The following is a 15,545-nucleotide window of genomic DNA, read 5'->3' on the forward strand; positions in this document are numbered from 1 at the left end:
AGGTGACATATGCTATCCGTCTTATTGATGATCATATTCCTAGCCCCTAGAGCCTGGGAAATAGTAACAATCAGTAAATATAATTTGTTGTTGACTTATCAGCTCCTCTTTTTCTTTGATCTGATTGAATTCAACCCTCTTGGGATTTCTAGGAACTGTGATCTTTAAATTATCCTCTTTCATTATTCTCTCCCTCACTGGCTTCTTTGGGTTTTATTTGGATTTTAACGTATTCATATCTCTCTCAACACACTCCCTCGTTGCCTCCCGGCCTTTGCATTCTTGGAGCAACATTCTCTTTCCCATTTTCCTCCCTTCTCCCTCTCTTACTACTCAGAAGACATCAACTCAGCCTCCCTGTCCTCTCAGCTGGGTGCCTTGTCACAGCACTCATCACAGGTATTGAAGAGGTTTTGCAGATACTTCTTTAGAAGGGCAGGGTTATGTCTATCTTGTTATTGCCATCGTTAGCACATAGTGAATACTGTTTAAATCTATTTTGCATGGATGATCTGGCCAGGGGAAGTCAGAGGCTTTATGTAAGAAATTGCAGAAATTAACAACAGGAGTATATGCACCTTATTGTATTCCTTTCCCCAGCAGTTAATGAACACTTAACATGCATATGGCACATTTAAACCAGGAGGTATATACTGAGTGCCCTTTACTCTTTGTGTGTGTTAGTCGCTCAGTCGTGTCCGACTCTGTGACCCCATGGACTGTAGCCCACCAGGCTTCTCTGTCCATGGAATTCTCCAGGTGAGAATACTGGAGTGGATTGCCATTCCCTTCTCCAGAGGAACTTCCCACCCTAGAACTCTGGTCTCCTGCATCACAGGCACATTCTTTACCATTTGAGCTTCAGGGAATTCTGTAAAGTGAAAGTCACTCAGTCTATCCGACTCTTCAGGACCGCGTGGACTATACAGTCCATGGAGTTCTCCAGGCCAGAATACTGGAGTGGGTAGCTTTTTCCCTTTTCCGGCTGATCTTCCTAACCCAGGAATCGAAGTGGAGTCTCCTGAGCTATCAGGGAAGCCCCCTTTACTCTTTAAAAGAAGGAAAAAAACCTTCCACCTCAGATGTCACAGCATTTTGAGCTTAGAGTGCCACCTGATGGTTTGTAAAGGGAAATACATATCTGACCCACTTGATGATTCCCCTTTGGGTATCCTGTCTCCAGTGTTCTTTCCTCTTATTCCTTTATCTTTCGTGCTTCTGCTTTGATTAATCCTGACCAGGAATGCAATCAAAACTAAGTATCTTGTTTAACTGTATTTTTCCTCATCTTTTTTCAGCTTTTGCCATATCACAGGAAAACCTCTCTTCCTCTTCCTGCACTAAACTAAAAAATATTATGACTGTGACACTTCTCTTTTTAAGCAAAATAAGATATAATGAGATGTGCATTTTAGAATGCCGAAAAATGTCTTTCAGTCTCCTGGCAAAACACTTATGAAAAATAAACAGTGATTTTCTTATGTTTTAATTACTTATAAAACTTACAACTCTTTCATTGTCAGCGTCTTTTATTTCAGCTACATTAGTGGTTTAAGTATTAGGTTCTTGTGGACGAGACCAGAAACATTGATCACTTATCTTCTATCTGAAAGTTTATTTTGAATTCCCAAGGATAACCAACTTATAGGAAACTCTTCATATCTTACATCCATAGTCCTTTGTTAATTGATTTATAAAATTTATGATCCTACGATGAAGAGATGAAATGCAGCTAAATTTGTGGGGTTTTTTTTTATGTGTTGTGTTTTTAAATGGTTTGAATCTCTGGTAAAGAAGTGAACATTTCAGTCCTTTTATGCATGGCATCTTTCCCTTTTTAGAGGTGTATATTACTTCAGAAGTGTGTTACTTGCAGAAATGTTTCTGGCAAAATAATAATTTCAAGTGATAAAGGAAAAGAAAGTTATATTTATAAAATTATAAGTGCTGTAATTGTTTTATATTAATGAAAACCACCACATTACCAGAGCATCATGGATTTATCATTGTGGTTTTAGTAAATTATCATATTGTCATTTTGTGGCATGGTATTATAAACAGCATAAAAATAGCACTTGGAGTGTTTTCATCAAATCACTAATCAAGAACCTGCATTCTCCCCACTTGTAAGCAGCGCGTAGTTTTTCAGCATGATTTCCTAGCAACTGCTGCTGCTGTTCAGTCACTCAGTCATGTCCAACTCTTTGCGACCCCGTGGACTGCAGCACGCCAGGCTTCCCTGTCCTTCACCATCTCCCAGAGCTTGCTCAAACTCATGTCCATTGAGTCGGTGATGCCATCCAACCATCTCGTCCTCTGTCATCCCCTTTTCCTCCTGCCTTCAGTCTTTCCCAGCATCAGGGCCTTTTCTAATAAGTGGACTCTTTGCATTAGGCGGCCAAAGTATTCGAGCTTCAGCTTCAGCATCAGTCCTTCTGATGATTGATTCAGGATTGATTTCCTGTTCCTAGCAATAGCAGTCTAAAAGAGACATAACTTGTTTTACAGCCTAGTGCAATTGATTTGCTTTTTTAGGGGTTCAGTCTCCTCATATACAAAATAAAATATTTGAACCAGATGATTTTGGCCACATTGTTTGCTGACATAATCAGATAGATTTTTGTCTGTATCTAAAGGAAATCAGTGGAAAGACTGTTATTCCTTAAGGATAAAGTAAACCTGTTGAAACTTACTTCTGTTGTGCTTAAAATTATTAATTCATTTTATGATATCTTTGTAGTTATTGTGCAATTTTATAATTTTAATTGGTGATAATTGTGGGAAATAAGAAAATAAAGTTATATCCTTTTTTTGTTAAAAACCACAGTGCTTTTTATAAGATATGTAAAATTTTGCCTCCTCTTAGACTTGTTTATAGTAACCCATAAACTCGTATCATGCTTTTTTTAAGTGACATTGATGTTTGGGTCCCAGAACCAGACCACTCAGAAGTTCCAGCTGAGTGGTGGGACTTTGATGCTGATAAGTCGCTCCTTATTGGGGTTTTTAAACATGGTAAGTGAGACGTAAGATAAGTAGAGTCTTCATCTCTGTGTACTGTTAAGTCAGCTATGTCTTAATTTTTTTATTTCCACTTACAGCTTTATTTCAATAACACCCATTGAATATATATATAAAGCGTGCACTCTCAAACTGTCCATCAGTCACTACATTTTCTTATCAGTGGGTGGCATATATAAACTGCTTCTCCCAGACATGTCTCATGTAACATTCCCTCTCAGGAAGAGTTTTTATGTGAAATTTGTTGCATGTGATCAGTTTTTTCTCTTTTTCAGCTTAACTGATAAATTTAATCTAGATTCCTAAATATACTTATTGTCAGACCATGTAATGTTTGTGATAATTTCTAGAAAATGTTTAACCTGTATCATTTTAATATATGGCCCCTTTAGTGCAGGAAGATCACCCATCATAAATATGAGAAATACTTACATGTTTTTCTTCTTTTTATCCTTTTTACTTCCAAAATTGGTGGTCCCTCTAGGTTATGAAAAGTATAACACTATCCGAGCAGACCCAGCATTGTGCTTTTTGGAACGAGTAGGAAAACCTGATGAGAAAGCAGTTGCTGCGGAACAGAGGGCAAATGATTATATGGATGGGTACGTGCATTTCAGAAGCATGAGTTCTCCGTATATCTCTGTCAACATCAGTGTGTTCTGTCAGTGATGTTTCTCTTTAAATAAAGTAGTAGTAGCTAATGAGAGTCTAATAAATTAGCACTTGTTGAACAGAGTGTGAATGAAGAAAGGGACTGAACGTTCCCCACACCTATTCATTTGATGAGTTCTTCACTTGTCCATTCTTAGTAGTCACAGCAATTAAGCCCATAAAATTTTGAAGGTGTACGAGGGAAAAAGAAAGCTAAGCATACACAATTGAAGAGAAATATGATGTTCATTATACCTGTTTCTTTTCTCACCGAAAGAGAAAGTAAGAGTCTATGTTAAGATTAATACCACATTTATAAGTGAGCTTGGGGGTAAATTAGAGTAAATTAGAACTAGCTTTCTTCTGACTTGCCATGTAATTGCCTTCAAGCTATTAGGTGAGCTCCTCTGGCTAAACAACAGAGACTTCAGTCTGACCTTTAAAACATATTAAAAAGTCCTTCCAACAGTACCCCATTTGTTTGTCCAGCCAAGGGAAATTTGAAGTTCGGGAACAATAATTATGGCATTTGTTGGTATTTAACAGGGATGTGGAAGATCCAGAATACAAACCTGCCCCAGCTATCTTTAAAGATGATATAGAGGTATGCTTTGGATCATGTTTTTAAGTCATCAATTCTAGTTATCCATGTTTTCTTTTGCTTGCTTTTTCTTTTGTGTGTTTTTCCTTCATATGTTTTTATTATGCATCATTTCTCTCAAGATAGTGACCAACACAGGTTGCCAGACATCACAAATAAGCATTTAGAATTTGCTTGATCTCCCCTTCTAGACAAGCTGGAGACTGGTTTGGACATATGGATGAAATGGAACTTGCCAATATGCTACACTGCTAGGAACCAAAGAGACAGTATTCAGGGGCAAAATCCCAAAGCAGAGTGAGAACTAGATACTGAAGACACACAGCAACAGTCAGAAACTGGGCCTCCATAAAGCAGTTTGAAATAGAGGGTAGCGCCTAGAGGAATTTTGAGCTGCCAAAGCACAATTCTAAGTGGTCTATTTATAGAAAGTCAAAAGGAAGAAAAAGAGTTGTTGAAAGTACAGAAAAGAATCTGTTGGATTGGAGAAATGATATTAAAAGAGGAGAGGAATTTTTCCAGTATTTCTGAGAACATAGTAAAGACTAAACAATGCTGTGGCTGTCAGGTAGGATTTGCTGGCCTTGGTTGCCAAGGGAGTGGGATATTGAGGAAGAAAGATGAGGTTTAGGCCAGTGTGTACCGTTGAGAATGATATCCAGTAAAATCAGAACCCTTAAAGGGTAGTACTTCCCGCAAACTGCACATGAAAACATAGAAATCTATCTCAGCATGGGCTTCAGGTAAGGAGAAAATTATCTCCTCTGAGAATTCATAACCATAGGCCTACCTTTTCTTGAGTTTATGGTTTGATTTTTTTTTTTTTTTTTAATCTGCATGGTCCAAGAATTCTCAAGGCAAAAAATGTAATATAAAAAGAGATCCCAAGCTGGTAATACCCTTGAGGTACCTGGTGAAGGAAAACAAACAAAGATAAAGAACTAATAGAAGAAACAACTTCAGTTGAGATTATATTTGCATCCTGAAGATAGCCTTCCATGAAGTAAGGTCAAAATCCAAAACTTCATCTATGAGGAACAATTTACCATGAATTCATGTTAGCAAATACAACAAAGAACAAGATTAGATCTCTAAGAATTTGTAATAATAGATCTCCTGAAATGGAAAATAAATAAATTTTTTACTGATTAAAGAAAGAACTATGAACAGAACAAAAGAAAGCATATGATTTTTAAAGGGACATGTGAAGGAGAATTATATGTAACTTTAGAAGTGGAAAATATTGACCTTGAAATTTAAACTCCACAAATAAGTTAAACCTTGTGCTGGAGAAGCATATTAGACACAGTTCATGAGAGAAGAAATTATTTACAATATAGAGGAAATTATCCAAAATGTAGCATGATGAATCAGTTTGAGCCAAAAAGAGAGAAACCACATAGTAATTTCAATAGGGAAAGCTTGATGTAAAGACTTACTGATTGTGATAGAGGAATTGAAATAATGAGAGATAGAGTAGAAAGAAGCCACTGCTCCTAAGGCTGAGATACAGCACCCAGGGAAGGATCCTGTCCCCACGAGAGCTAAGGGTATGGCCATAGTAAGCAGAGTACTGTTATCAAAAAGATTAGAAATAACAAGTATTGGATAGGATGCAGAGAAAAGTGAAACCTTGTACATTGTTGGCGGGAATGTAAATTGGTGTAGCCACTATGGAAAACAATATGGAGGTTCCTTAAAAATTAAAAATTGTCATGTGATCTAGCAGTCAAACTTACGGGTACTTAGCCTTTAAAAAAAAGCACAAATTTGAAAAGATATATGCACCCCGATCACATGTTGTTTCAAGTATTATTTATAATAACCAAGATGTGGTAACAACCTAAGTGTCTCTTGATGGAAAAATGGGTAAAGAGATTGTGATATACATAACACACGTTTTCATGTCTATGTTTATGTATATATGTATACAATGGAATATTATTCAGTCTTTAAAAAAAATGAAATCTTCTCCTTTGCAACAACATGGATGGACCTTGAAAACACTATGCTAAGTGAAATAAGTCAGAGAAAGACAAATACTGTATGATCTCTTAATATGTGGAATCTAAAAAAGAACATATTTTTAAACTAGATTGATAGATAAAGAGAACAGATTGTGCTTGCCAGAGGCTGGGAGTTAGAGATGAGGTGGAAATGGGTGAACTGTTTTTGGTTTGAGTTTTTTTTAGTTTAAATAAATTTTTAAAATTCTTTTGCAAAACAAAGTATTATAAAGAAAATCGATTCTCTTATTGTATCTTGACCCAGTTTCCCTGTGACACATTTCTGTTTTCTTTTGAAAGGATGATGTTTCCTCACCAGGAGATCTTGTTATAGCAGATGGAGGTAAATAACATTTCTTTCTTTCTTTAGTATTGTTGTAAATTAGCATTCCCATGATACCATGAGATCAGTAAATTAGTACACTATTATATGTTTCAAATGTGCATGAAATTTATTGAAGATAGTTGCAATCATTATAAAACATAGTTGATTGAAAGTTTAACAGTATTTTTAGTTGTCAGAGCTCTAATTAAAGCTTTTTTTAAAAGAGATTTGTTTTTGCTTTTCACTTAACTGAATTAAAAGAAAAAATTAAGTAGGGAAATTTTGCTGCTTTTGTGAGCTTCATGGCAGTATCTATTGAGTTTTTTTGTGTGTTTGTTTTCTAGTTGTGTTTTTTTTAAATTGACATGAGTTTCTTTAAATGTAGATGGTCAGCTGATGGAGGGTGATAAAATTTATTGGCCTACTCAGTCAGCCTTAACTACCCGTTTGAGGCGTCTCATTACTGCATATCAGCGTACTAATAAAAACAGACAAATCCAACAGATACAACCTACTTTCCCTGTGCCTGCCAGTGTTATGCAGCCTCTTTATGAAGAAGCCACTCTTAACCCTAAAATGGCAGCCAAGATAGAAAGACAGCAGAGGTAAGACTAAGTTTTTAATAGATAGTATCTAAATATACTATTCATTCTGAAGTCTGTTAGGCTATAATTATCTCACTTTGCTAAAAACATATCTGGGTAGAGAAGTTGGTCAAAGCAAAATGCTTTATGCACACATACACGTGTATATAAGTATATGCACATACAAAGATGGTTAAACTAATTGCATTTTATAGTTACTAGGTCTTATTTTATGTGTAATTCATGTTTATGAACAATGAGGTGTAAGGGAAATGAAGGTGAAAACTCAACAATTAAATTATAAATGAAATGTATTTTTAAATTATATGAAATAAATTCCATTGTGTCTTATTTTACACGATGACATTAATGAAGTACAGAATTCATGAAAGAGAAGTTCGTCTCTGCTTTTTACAGAGGATGAACCCTTAAAGCTACTGATGTCAAAGGGAAATAAATAGTAGTAGAACTTCTTGCAAGAGATCTTGTTAGGAGGACAGGCACACTTCTCTCATTCCCAAAACTTTAACTTCTTAAAAAGGATAGGATCCCTGGAAAAGAATAAGAAAGTTTAGCAATAACCTGGCCTCCTTGTTAAACCTGGATCTTTGGATCTTTTCTGAAAGATAAATCATTGTTCCTTTGTTTCACTTGAGGCACATTCATTGTAACCAGAATTTAGTCTGACAGTTAAGATTTTAGCTATCCTAGATGTAATACTCAAATGCTGCTGCCTTTGTAAATACACTGTTTCAGTTATCTGTCCTTGCACAACCACCTATCCCATAACACAGTAACATAAAGCAACATCAGTTTTTTGTTTCTCACAATTCTGTGGGTTGACCAGGTGGTTCTTCTGCTTCCCAAGGTGTTGGCTGGAGTCTGGGGAGGGTTTGAAAATCAAGAGTTAGTTGCACAGTCACGTCTGACCCTGTGATCCCATGGACTGCAGCCCACCAGGCTCCTCTGTCCGTGGAATTCTCCAGGCAAGAATACTGGAGTGGGTTGGCATTTCCTTCTCCAGGGGATCTTCCCAACCCAAGGATCAAACCTGGGTCTCCTTCATGGCAGGCAGTTTCCAAGAGGGAATATTCCAAATGGCAAAGGTTGAAGTTGCAGGTTTTTTATGGCCTAGACTCAGCAGTTACAGAGTCACAGCACAGGGCCAACCATAATTTAAGGGAAATGAGTTGCACCTCTCAAATGGAAGAATGGCAAAGAATTGGTGGCCATCTTCAGTCTGCCACATACATTTTCCCTCAGTCTGGAAGATTTAGATAATCTTCCTAAAGTTTTAGTTTTATCCTAGTATTCAGTGGCCCTTTATTTAGTAAAAGGATAAAGTTTAACTTCTTAAGCCTTAATTCAAGAGTCTCTTCAGTTTAGGCCTTAGCATGCATTTATAATTTTATTCACTACTATTTCCTCAGCCTGAATGCCCCACTTAGTCTTGATTCAGTATCCTACTTAAGTTGTCCCTGTCACCGAGAATACTCTTATGAACTCTTTAGTCCATACATGGCCCTTCTATTCCTTCAGTGTTCAGCATGGGTTCTGTATCCTCTGCTGATTTTTTCCTGCACTAGACTAGCTCACAGTATTCTTTGTTTTCTGCACTCACATAGCACTTACCTAATAAAACTAGTCATTTTCAAAATGATAAAAGATCCTATAATAACATGCATCTCTTCCTTTCCATGTCTTATCTAAGCTGTAAATAAATGCCACTTAACCCTGTGATGTCTTTCTTCAAGTTTGAACAAATCCTTTCATCTTCTGTGCTATCCTAAACTTGTGGTTTCTATAATACATACAACTATAAAATACTACCTTATACTGTAAATATATTTGAAATGTTTTATCTTTTTCCCAAAGGGAGGGTCATCATGTCTTATACATTTTTGTATCCCATGCATATTTTTTCACACAGTTAAGTATGCAAAAAAACCATTATTGTCTGAAGGAAAAGAAGCATGGGTAGAGATGAGTCAACTAGCATTTTTAAATGTGTTTATAAGGCAGTAACCCTGGATTTAATCTTTTAAAGTGTTAGGTACTTGAAATATTTCTGAATTTTACAATAGTCATTTATATTCAGCATTAATATTATTTCCATGAGCTATGTGACTTTTTCTGTAATTCAAAATAGATGGACAAGAAGAGAAGAAGCCGATTTTTACAGAGTTGTATCTACATTTGGAGTGGTATTTGATCCTGACAGAGGCCAGTTTGATTGGACAAAATTTAGGGCCATGGCTCGGCTACATAAGAAAACTGACGATAGCCTGGAGAAGTACCTGTACGCTTTCATGTCTATGTGTCGGAGGGTTTGTCGTCTTCCTTCCAAAGAAGGTATGTAAATAAAAATGTTTTTTTCCTTTGTTTCAATCAAAGAAACAGAATTAAAATTTAGAAATTCCTAGATTTTTAATATAGTATCATCTAATTCAACATTTCACCAGTTTTTCTGAATGGTAACTAAACTCTGCTTAACAGTCCTTTATTCCTTAATTCTACTATTGAAATGAGAGCTAAAGAGTACAGGTGCACATTTAATTTTGAGAAAATAGTCAGTGTTTTTATTTAGAATTAGATTTATGATTGTCGGGGGTGGGAAAATAAAGGATAACTTTTGATAAATAGAACTAACCTATAGTTTTAGTCCATCTGATAGGAACTGTGCTGGAGGGCTTATTTAGCACAAATGATTTTGCAAGAAATGAGGCCTCCATTCAAAAGAAAATTTAGTAGGAAAAACCACCCAGGGCCTTCAGAAAACAAAACCAAAACAAGAGCAATTAATCAAGACCTGCTAATTCTCAGCCAATTTAAATGATTTTGAATCCCAGGTGGGGAGTTTTCATATATCCCTCACTTTTCCTTCTGTGATGTTAAAATCTTATATCACTAATCATGCTGCTGCTGCTGCCGCTAAGTCGCTTCAGTCGTGTCCGACTCTGTGTGACCTCATAGATGGCAGCCCACCAGGCTCCCCCGTCCCTGGGATTCTTCAGGCAAGAACACTGGAGTGGGTTGCCATTTCCTTCTCCAATGCGTGAAAGTGAAAAGTGAAAATGAAGTCGTTTAGTCATGTCTAACTCTTCGCGACTCCATGGACTGCAGCCTACCAGGCTCCTCTGTCCATGGGATTTTCCAGGCAAGAGTACTGGAGTGTTGCCATTGCCTTCTCTGAAATTATTAGCCCAGGAAACTAACATTAGTACAATACCATTAACTAAACACCATTTCAAGTCTTACCTGTTTTTCTACTGATGTCCTTTTTTGTTCCAAGAGCCCATATTGTATTCCATTGTTATTTTTCCTTCACCTCCTGCAGTCTATAACAGTTTCTCAGTTTGGGTTTGTTTGTTTGTTTTGTCTTTCATGACCCTAATACCTTTGATCAATTTTACCAAAAACCCTTCAGTTTGAATTTGTCTTGTGTTTTCACATGATTGTGTTGGGTTATGCCTTTTTTTGCAAGAGTAACTTAGAATTGATGTTGTGTCTTTCTCAGAATGTAACATTAAGGGGCTCATGTCGGTGTGTCTTATTACTGATGATGTAGCCTTTGATTCTTTGTTAAGCTTAGGTAGTTTCTGCTGCATTTCTCCAGTGTAAAATTATGTTCTCCCCTGTAGTTAACAGATATCTTAAGAAGATACTTTGAGACCACACAAATCCTATTCTCCTCAAGCTTTCACCCATTGATTTCAGTAACCATCCGTAGATGATGTCTGCAGCAGTTTTTAACTGTGCAGTTCTACTGCATGGAAAAACTATTCCTTCTCCCTAGTCTACTCAATTATTTATTCATGTTTGTATTTATTCAAATGAGTATTTTTTATTCTGTCGGTTGTAATCCAGTACTGTCAGTGTTAATTCTGGTGTTCAGATTGTTCCAAATCTGGCCATTAGTAGCTCTTCAGGTAGTCTCTACATTATTCCAACAAGCCTCTATCTTTTTTTGAGTACTTTCCAACTGCCAGTATCTCTGCTGATAAAGATATGACCCCACCAAAAAGAAGAGAGTGTGGTCTGATGTTGAAATGGAACTGTCTCAGACTAGTAGTCATACACTGTTTGACAACTGTTCCTATGTTTATATCAAATTTTTAAGAAAGACTTTGGTGTCCCTGTGAGTCCACTGTAATGCTCTGAGTTACCTCAGTGCACTTAAAGATATACAGACTTAAGTTTGCTTATGGGATGTTATTTTAAGAGTTTTAATTTATATTTATAAGTGAGTTTGAGTGCTTTTCTCTTTGATTAAAAGAGCAGTGTGACATTAGCTCATAGAGAATTTCTTAAAAGTACGTCCTAGTTAAATTAACACACTTTGAAAGTAATCTTAATGTTTATTTACCTTTCTGTAGACCCAGTGTTATGTGTTTATTAATATTTCTAAGACTTATATTTCTCCTCATTTAAAAATGTTAAAATGAAATTCTGAAACTATACAATGATATTGAGTATACATATATTTTAGAAGTTGAATTATTTGTTTTAAACCTATAATGAAGTATTTTTTAGGGTAATATGTTTGTTCTTGCCTCAATATAGAATTGGTGGATCCAAGTATTTTCATCCAGCCAATCACAGAAGAACGTGCTTCTCGGACTTTATATCGCATTGAACTTCTAAGGAAAGTAAGGGAACAGGCCCTCCGACATCCACAATTGTTTGAGCGCTTGAAGCTTTGCCATCCAAATCCAGACTTACCAGTCTGGTGGGAATGTGGCTCTCATGATAGGGACTTGCTCATTGGAGCTGCTAAACACGGGGTGAGCCGAACAGACTATCACATTCTTCGGGACCCTGAACTCTCATTTATGGCCGCTCAGAGGAACTACAGTCAAAGTAAGATGGCTCATTCAAGGACTTCTACCCCACTTTTACAGCAATATCAAGTAGCACTTTCTGCTTCTCCTCTTACCTCTCTACCTAGGCTCCTAGATCCTAAAGCTGTTATTCTAGAGGATGTGAAAGTTAAAAGTGAAAACCTTAAAGAGGAGCCTCAGTCTTCTGAAGAAGAGTCTATGTCTTCTGAGGAAACCAGGACACTAATAAAGTCTGAGCCTGTAAGTCCAAAGAATGGTGTTTTACCACAGGCTACTGGAGACCAGAAATCTGGTGGAAAAGGTGAAACAGACAGACGCATGGTTGCAGCCAGAACTGAGCCTCTAACTCCAAACCCAGCTTCTAAGAAGCAGCGAGTCCACAAAAGAGGATCAGAGTCTAGTTCTGATTCTGACTCTGATTCTGAGAGATCGTCCTGTTCTTCCAGATCATCTTCTTCCTCGTCTTCCTCCTCTTCGTGTTCCCACTCTCGATCAGGCTCTAGCTCTTCTTCTTCCTCCTCTTGTTCCTCAGCATCATCTTCATCCTCATCCTCGTCTTCCTCTTCCTCATCCTCCTCCTCGTCTTCGTCAGAAGAAAGTGACAGTGAAGAAGAGGAAGTCCAAAAGAGAGGTATATGCATCAAGTGCTTTTGCTATTTTAAGACATTTCACATGCAAATGAGAAGTGATTCAGATTGCTTAAGTATGCTTAAAATTGTTAGTTTAAATTTTACGTGTACAGATTTTCTTAAAGAACAACTGCTGAAAACACATATCTGAAACACACAGATACTGTTTCATACTCTGTATTCAGTATTCACATTGCAAAATGGGTTAGTCAAACAGAGGATTAGAGACTTGGCACAATAATTTTATTTATTTGTGATTGCCTTAAATTTAGTATTGTATTTTTCCTAAAAGAAGTTCATCAGTGAGCAAATAAAGATAATAATTTTATAATAGACACCAGTCTGACTAACAGGACCCAACTTGGCCCTACTCAGAAAGATCTAGCAGAGGAACTCCAACCTGTCCATAGAGTAGTGGTAGGTGGTCCTCTTCTGCAGGTGTCCTTATTGCAGTCTGACAGCTTGGATGTAAGGAAATGTGAGTGAGTGTGAGTGCGTTAGTCGCTCAGCCGTGTCCATCTCTTTGCTGCCCCGTGAATTGGGGCCCACCAAGCTCCTCCATCAATGAGATTTTCCAGGCAAGGATACTGGAGTGGGTAGCCATTCCCTTTCCCAGGGGATCTTCCCGACCCAGGGATCTAACCAAGGTCTCCTGCATTGCAGGTAAACTCTTTACCATCTGAGCCACTAGGGAGGACTGTAAGGAAATGAGTCAACATCAAATGGGCACAGGAGCCATCCTGAGACCCACAAGAGCAAGCATCCCCTGTAACATCTCCACAAGCATGACTTTCTGGGTTTTCACACAGGACATGCCCAATTACGAGAGTCCCCTCCTGAAGGAATGATAGCCTCCCCGGCAGATATTTGTGCCCTCCCAGTCTAGACTGGTAAACTCCTGAGTTTACCAATCAGGAGTGTATGTGTTTTCAGGGAAACAGACCTAGAGAGTTACCACAGGTCAAATCTTGCAGAAAGGGATGTTTGGTTAACCTTTTCCTTCAAACTCCGTAATGCCACTTATTTGGCTTTTGCTATAATTTCAAAAATAATGAGTACTTTATTGTATTCTACGTGATTTTTTTTTTTTATTTCTCAACTTTTCATTTTCAAATATGTCTGATAATCCTAATTATATAGGATTTGATAAGTATATGCAAAATTGTGTGTTACACAGTCTTTAAAACAATTATAATTGGTCATAATTATTCTTAGCAGAAGGTACCCCTCACATGAAAGCCTATGATGAAGAAAGCGTCGCATCACTGAGCACTACCCAGGATGAGACCCAGGATAGTTTCCAGATGAACAATGGGACAGCAGAGTCTGCTTACATCCTACAGGGTGGATACATGCTGGCAGCATCATATTGGCCAAAGGTAAGTTTGCTGCTGATATAGGTCATTTTTAAAAATATTTTTCTATCTTTAATGGTAGATATTCTTATGTAGGAAAAAAGAGTCACTATTATGTGTGGGATGACCATTTGGTGTTAGCATGAAAAGTAACAACTATTATTGTCAACTGTTACTCTGTTAGATATATGTCCTTAAATGTATATGATTCTCAACCTTAGAATACTCTGAAGAAAAGATAATGAATGCTTATGTTCACATACAATTCAGATGCTTCTTTATGAAATAAGTGCTTTTAAGTGGGTCTTTAAGAAAATTTATGAGCCAGTTGTGACCTAGAAAAATGTTCCTTTAAGTACAGGTACATATAGTGGTGGAAGCTTAGACTGTATTAAGACTGTTCTTCCTTCTTCCAGTATGTGACTGGATTAGTAGAAGAGTACTTAACTTTAGAAATGAGAGAGAAGAGAACTCTCTACTCTTTTGTATACTTCTGAGTTGTTTGAATTTTTTATGAGGACCCTGTATTACTCTTATAAAAACGAAAGAACAGCAAAATATCTTTACAGTATATTTTTTAACTTCACCAATGGAAATTTATACAGAATTGTAATATGTATGTGAGAAAATGTATGCATACCAGGTATACATAAGTTGTACCAGGGATAAATCCATCAAAGCTGTGATCCCCAAAGGTCTGGCTCAATGACTAAAATTACCCCTTGATGTTCATGCTGTTGTAGGATCGTGTGATGATCAACCGGCTGGACAGTATTTGTCAAACAGTCCTGAAAGGGAAGTGGCCTTCAGCTAGAAGAAGTTACGACGCCAACGCCATGGCTTCTTTCTATACCACAAAGCTGCTGGACAGCTCTGGTGCAGCCACAGAGTACAGCGAGCCCAGCGCGCCCCCTCCTGCAGGTGCTGCAGTCAAAGACGAGCACGATCAGTCAGCACAGATGTCAAAGGTGAAGAAGCATGTACGAGAAAAGGAGTTTACAGTGAAAATCAAAGACGTATGTTTATTTTTATTGCCCTAGGACCTGATTGCGATTGCGGTGTGCAGCATGCTTTTCCTGCAAATGGCTGCCTGCTCTTACTCTTACTTCCTTCACATACTTGTTTTCTGGTATTTGGATTGTTTTTTCTTTTTGATATCCAGGTTATTAAACTTGAATATTCTACTAGAGGGATCATCATTAAATATGTTTCTCTACCTATACTTCTGAAAATAGTCCTTCTGCTGATCAAGATGCTTTCTTAAACAGTCTGACAATTTCTTATTGTTTAGTTCTTTTATATAATATTCGAATGGTATGTCAGTGCACTTTCTGTTTTAAATATTTAGCATGCCTTGTTACAGTAACATTTCATTGTTCAGTATGATTTTTGAAGCTGAACTGATGCCTAAAACATGGGTAATATCTCTTAAAATGTCATGTGAATAATGTACACAGATATATGTCAATCACTGAAAGGGTTACAATGTACTAGTCACATGAAAAGTTTGGTTTTGCTCAGAAAAGGGTATG

At 37.2% G+C, this 15,545-nt stretch overlaps 1 protein-coding gene across 15 annotated transcripts in view; it reads left to right on the plus strand.

Moving 5' to 3' along the window:
* CHD9 (chromodomain helicase DNA binding protein 9) overlaps nt 1-15,545 on the plus strand; it is a 217,998-nt gene that overhangs the window by 187,733 nt on the left and 14,720 nt on the right. For 10 of the 15 annotated variants that reach the window (XM_061138502.1, XM_061138501.1, XM_061138499.1 and 7 more), the window contains 9 exons: nt 2,912-3,015; nt 3,506-3,623; nt 4,219-4,276; nt 6,580-6,622; nt 6,990-7,209; nt 9,338-9,540; nt 11,752-12,660; nt 13,874-14,037; nt 14,757-15,029. In XM_061138502.1, the coding sequence (XP_060994485.1) occupies nt 2,912-3,015; nt 3,506-3,623; nt 4,219-4,276; nt 6,580-6,622; nt 6,990-7,209; nt 9,338-9,540; nt 11,752-12,660; nt 13,874-14,037; nt 14,757-15,029 (2,092 nt within the window). The remainder of the gene's footprint in view (nt 1-2,911; nt 3,016-3,505; nt 3,624-4,218; nt 4,277-6,579; nt 6,623-6,989; nt 7,210-9,337; nt 9,541-11,751; nt 12,661-13,873; nt 14,038-14,756; nt 15,030-15,545) is intronic. The other 5 variants (XM_061138508.1, XM_061138511.1, XM_061138513.1 and 2 more) reach the window with 3 other exon arrangements.

Source organism: Dama dama, chromosome 4 (assembly GCF_033118175.1).
Source record: "Dama dama isolate Ldn47 chromosome 4, ASM3311817v1, whole genome shotgun sequence".
NCBI lineage: Eukaryota > Metazoa > Chordata > Mammalia > Artiodactyla > Cervidae > Dama > Dama dama.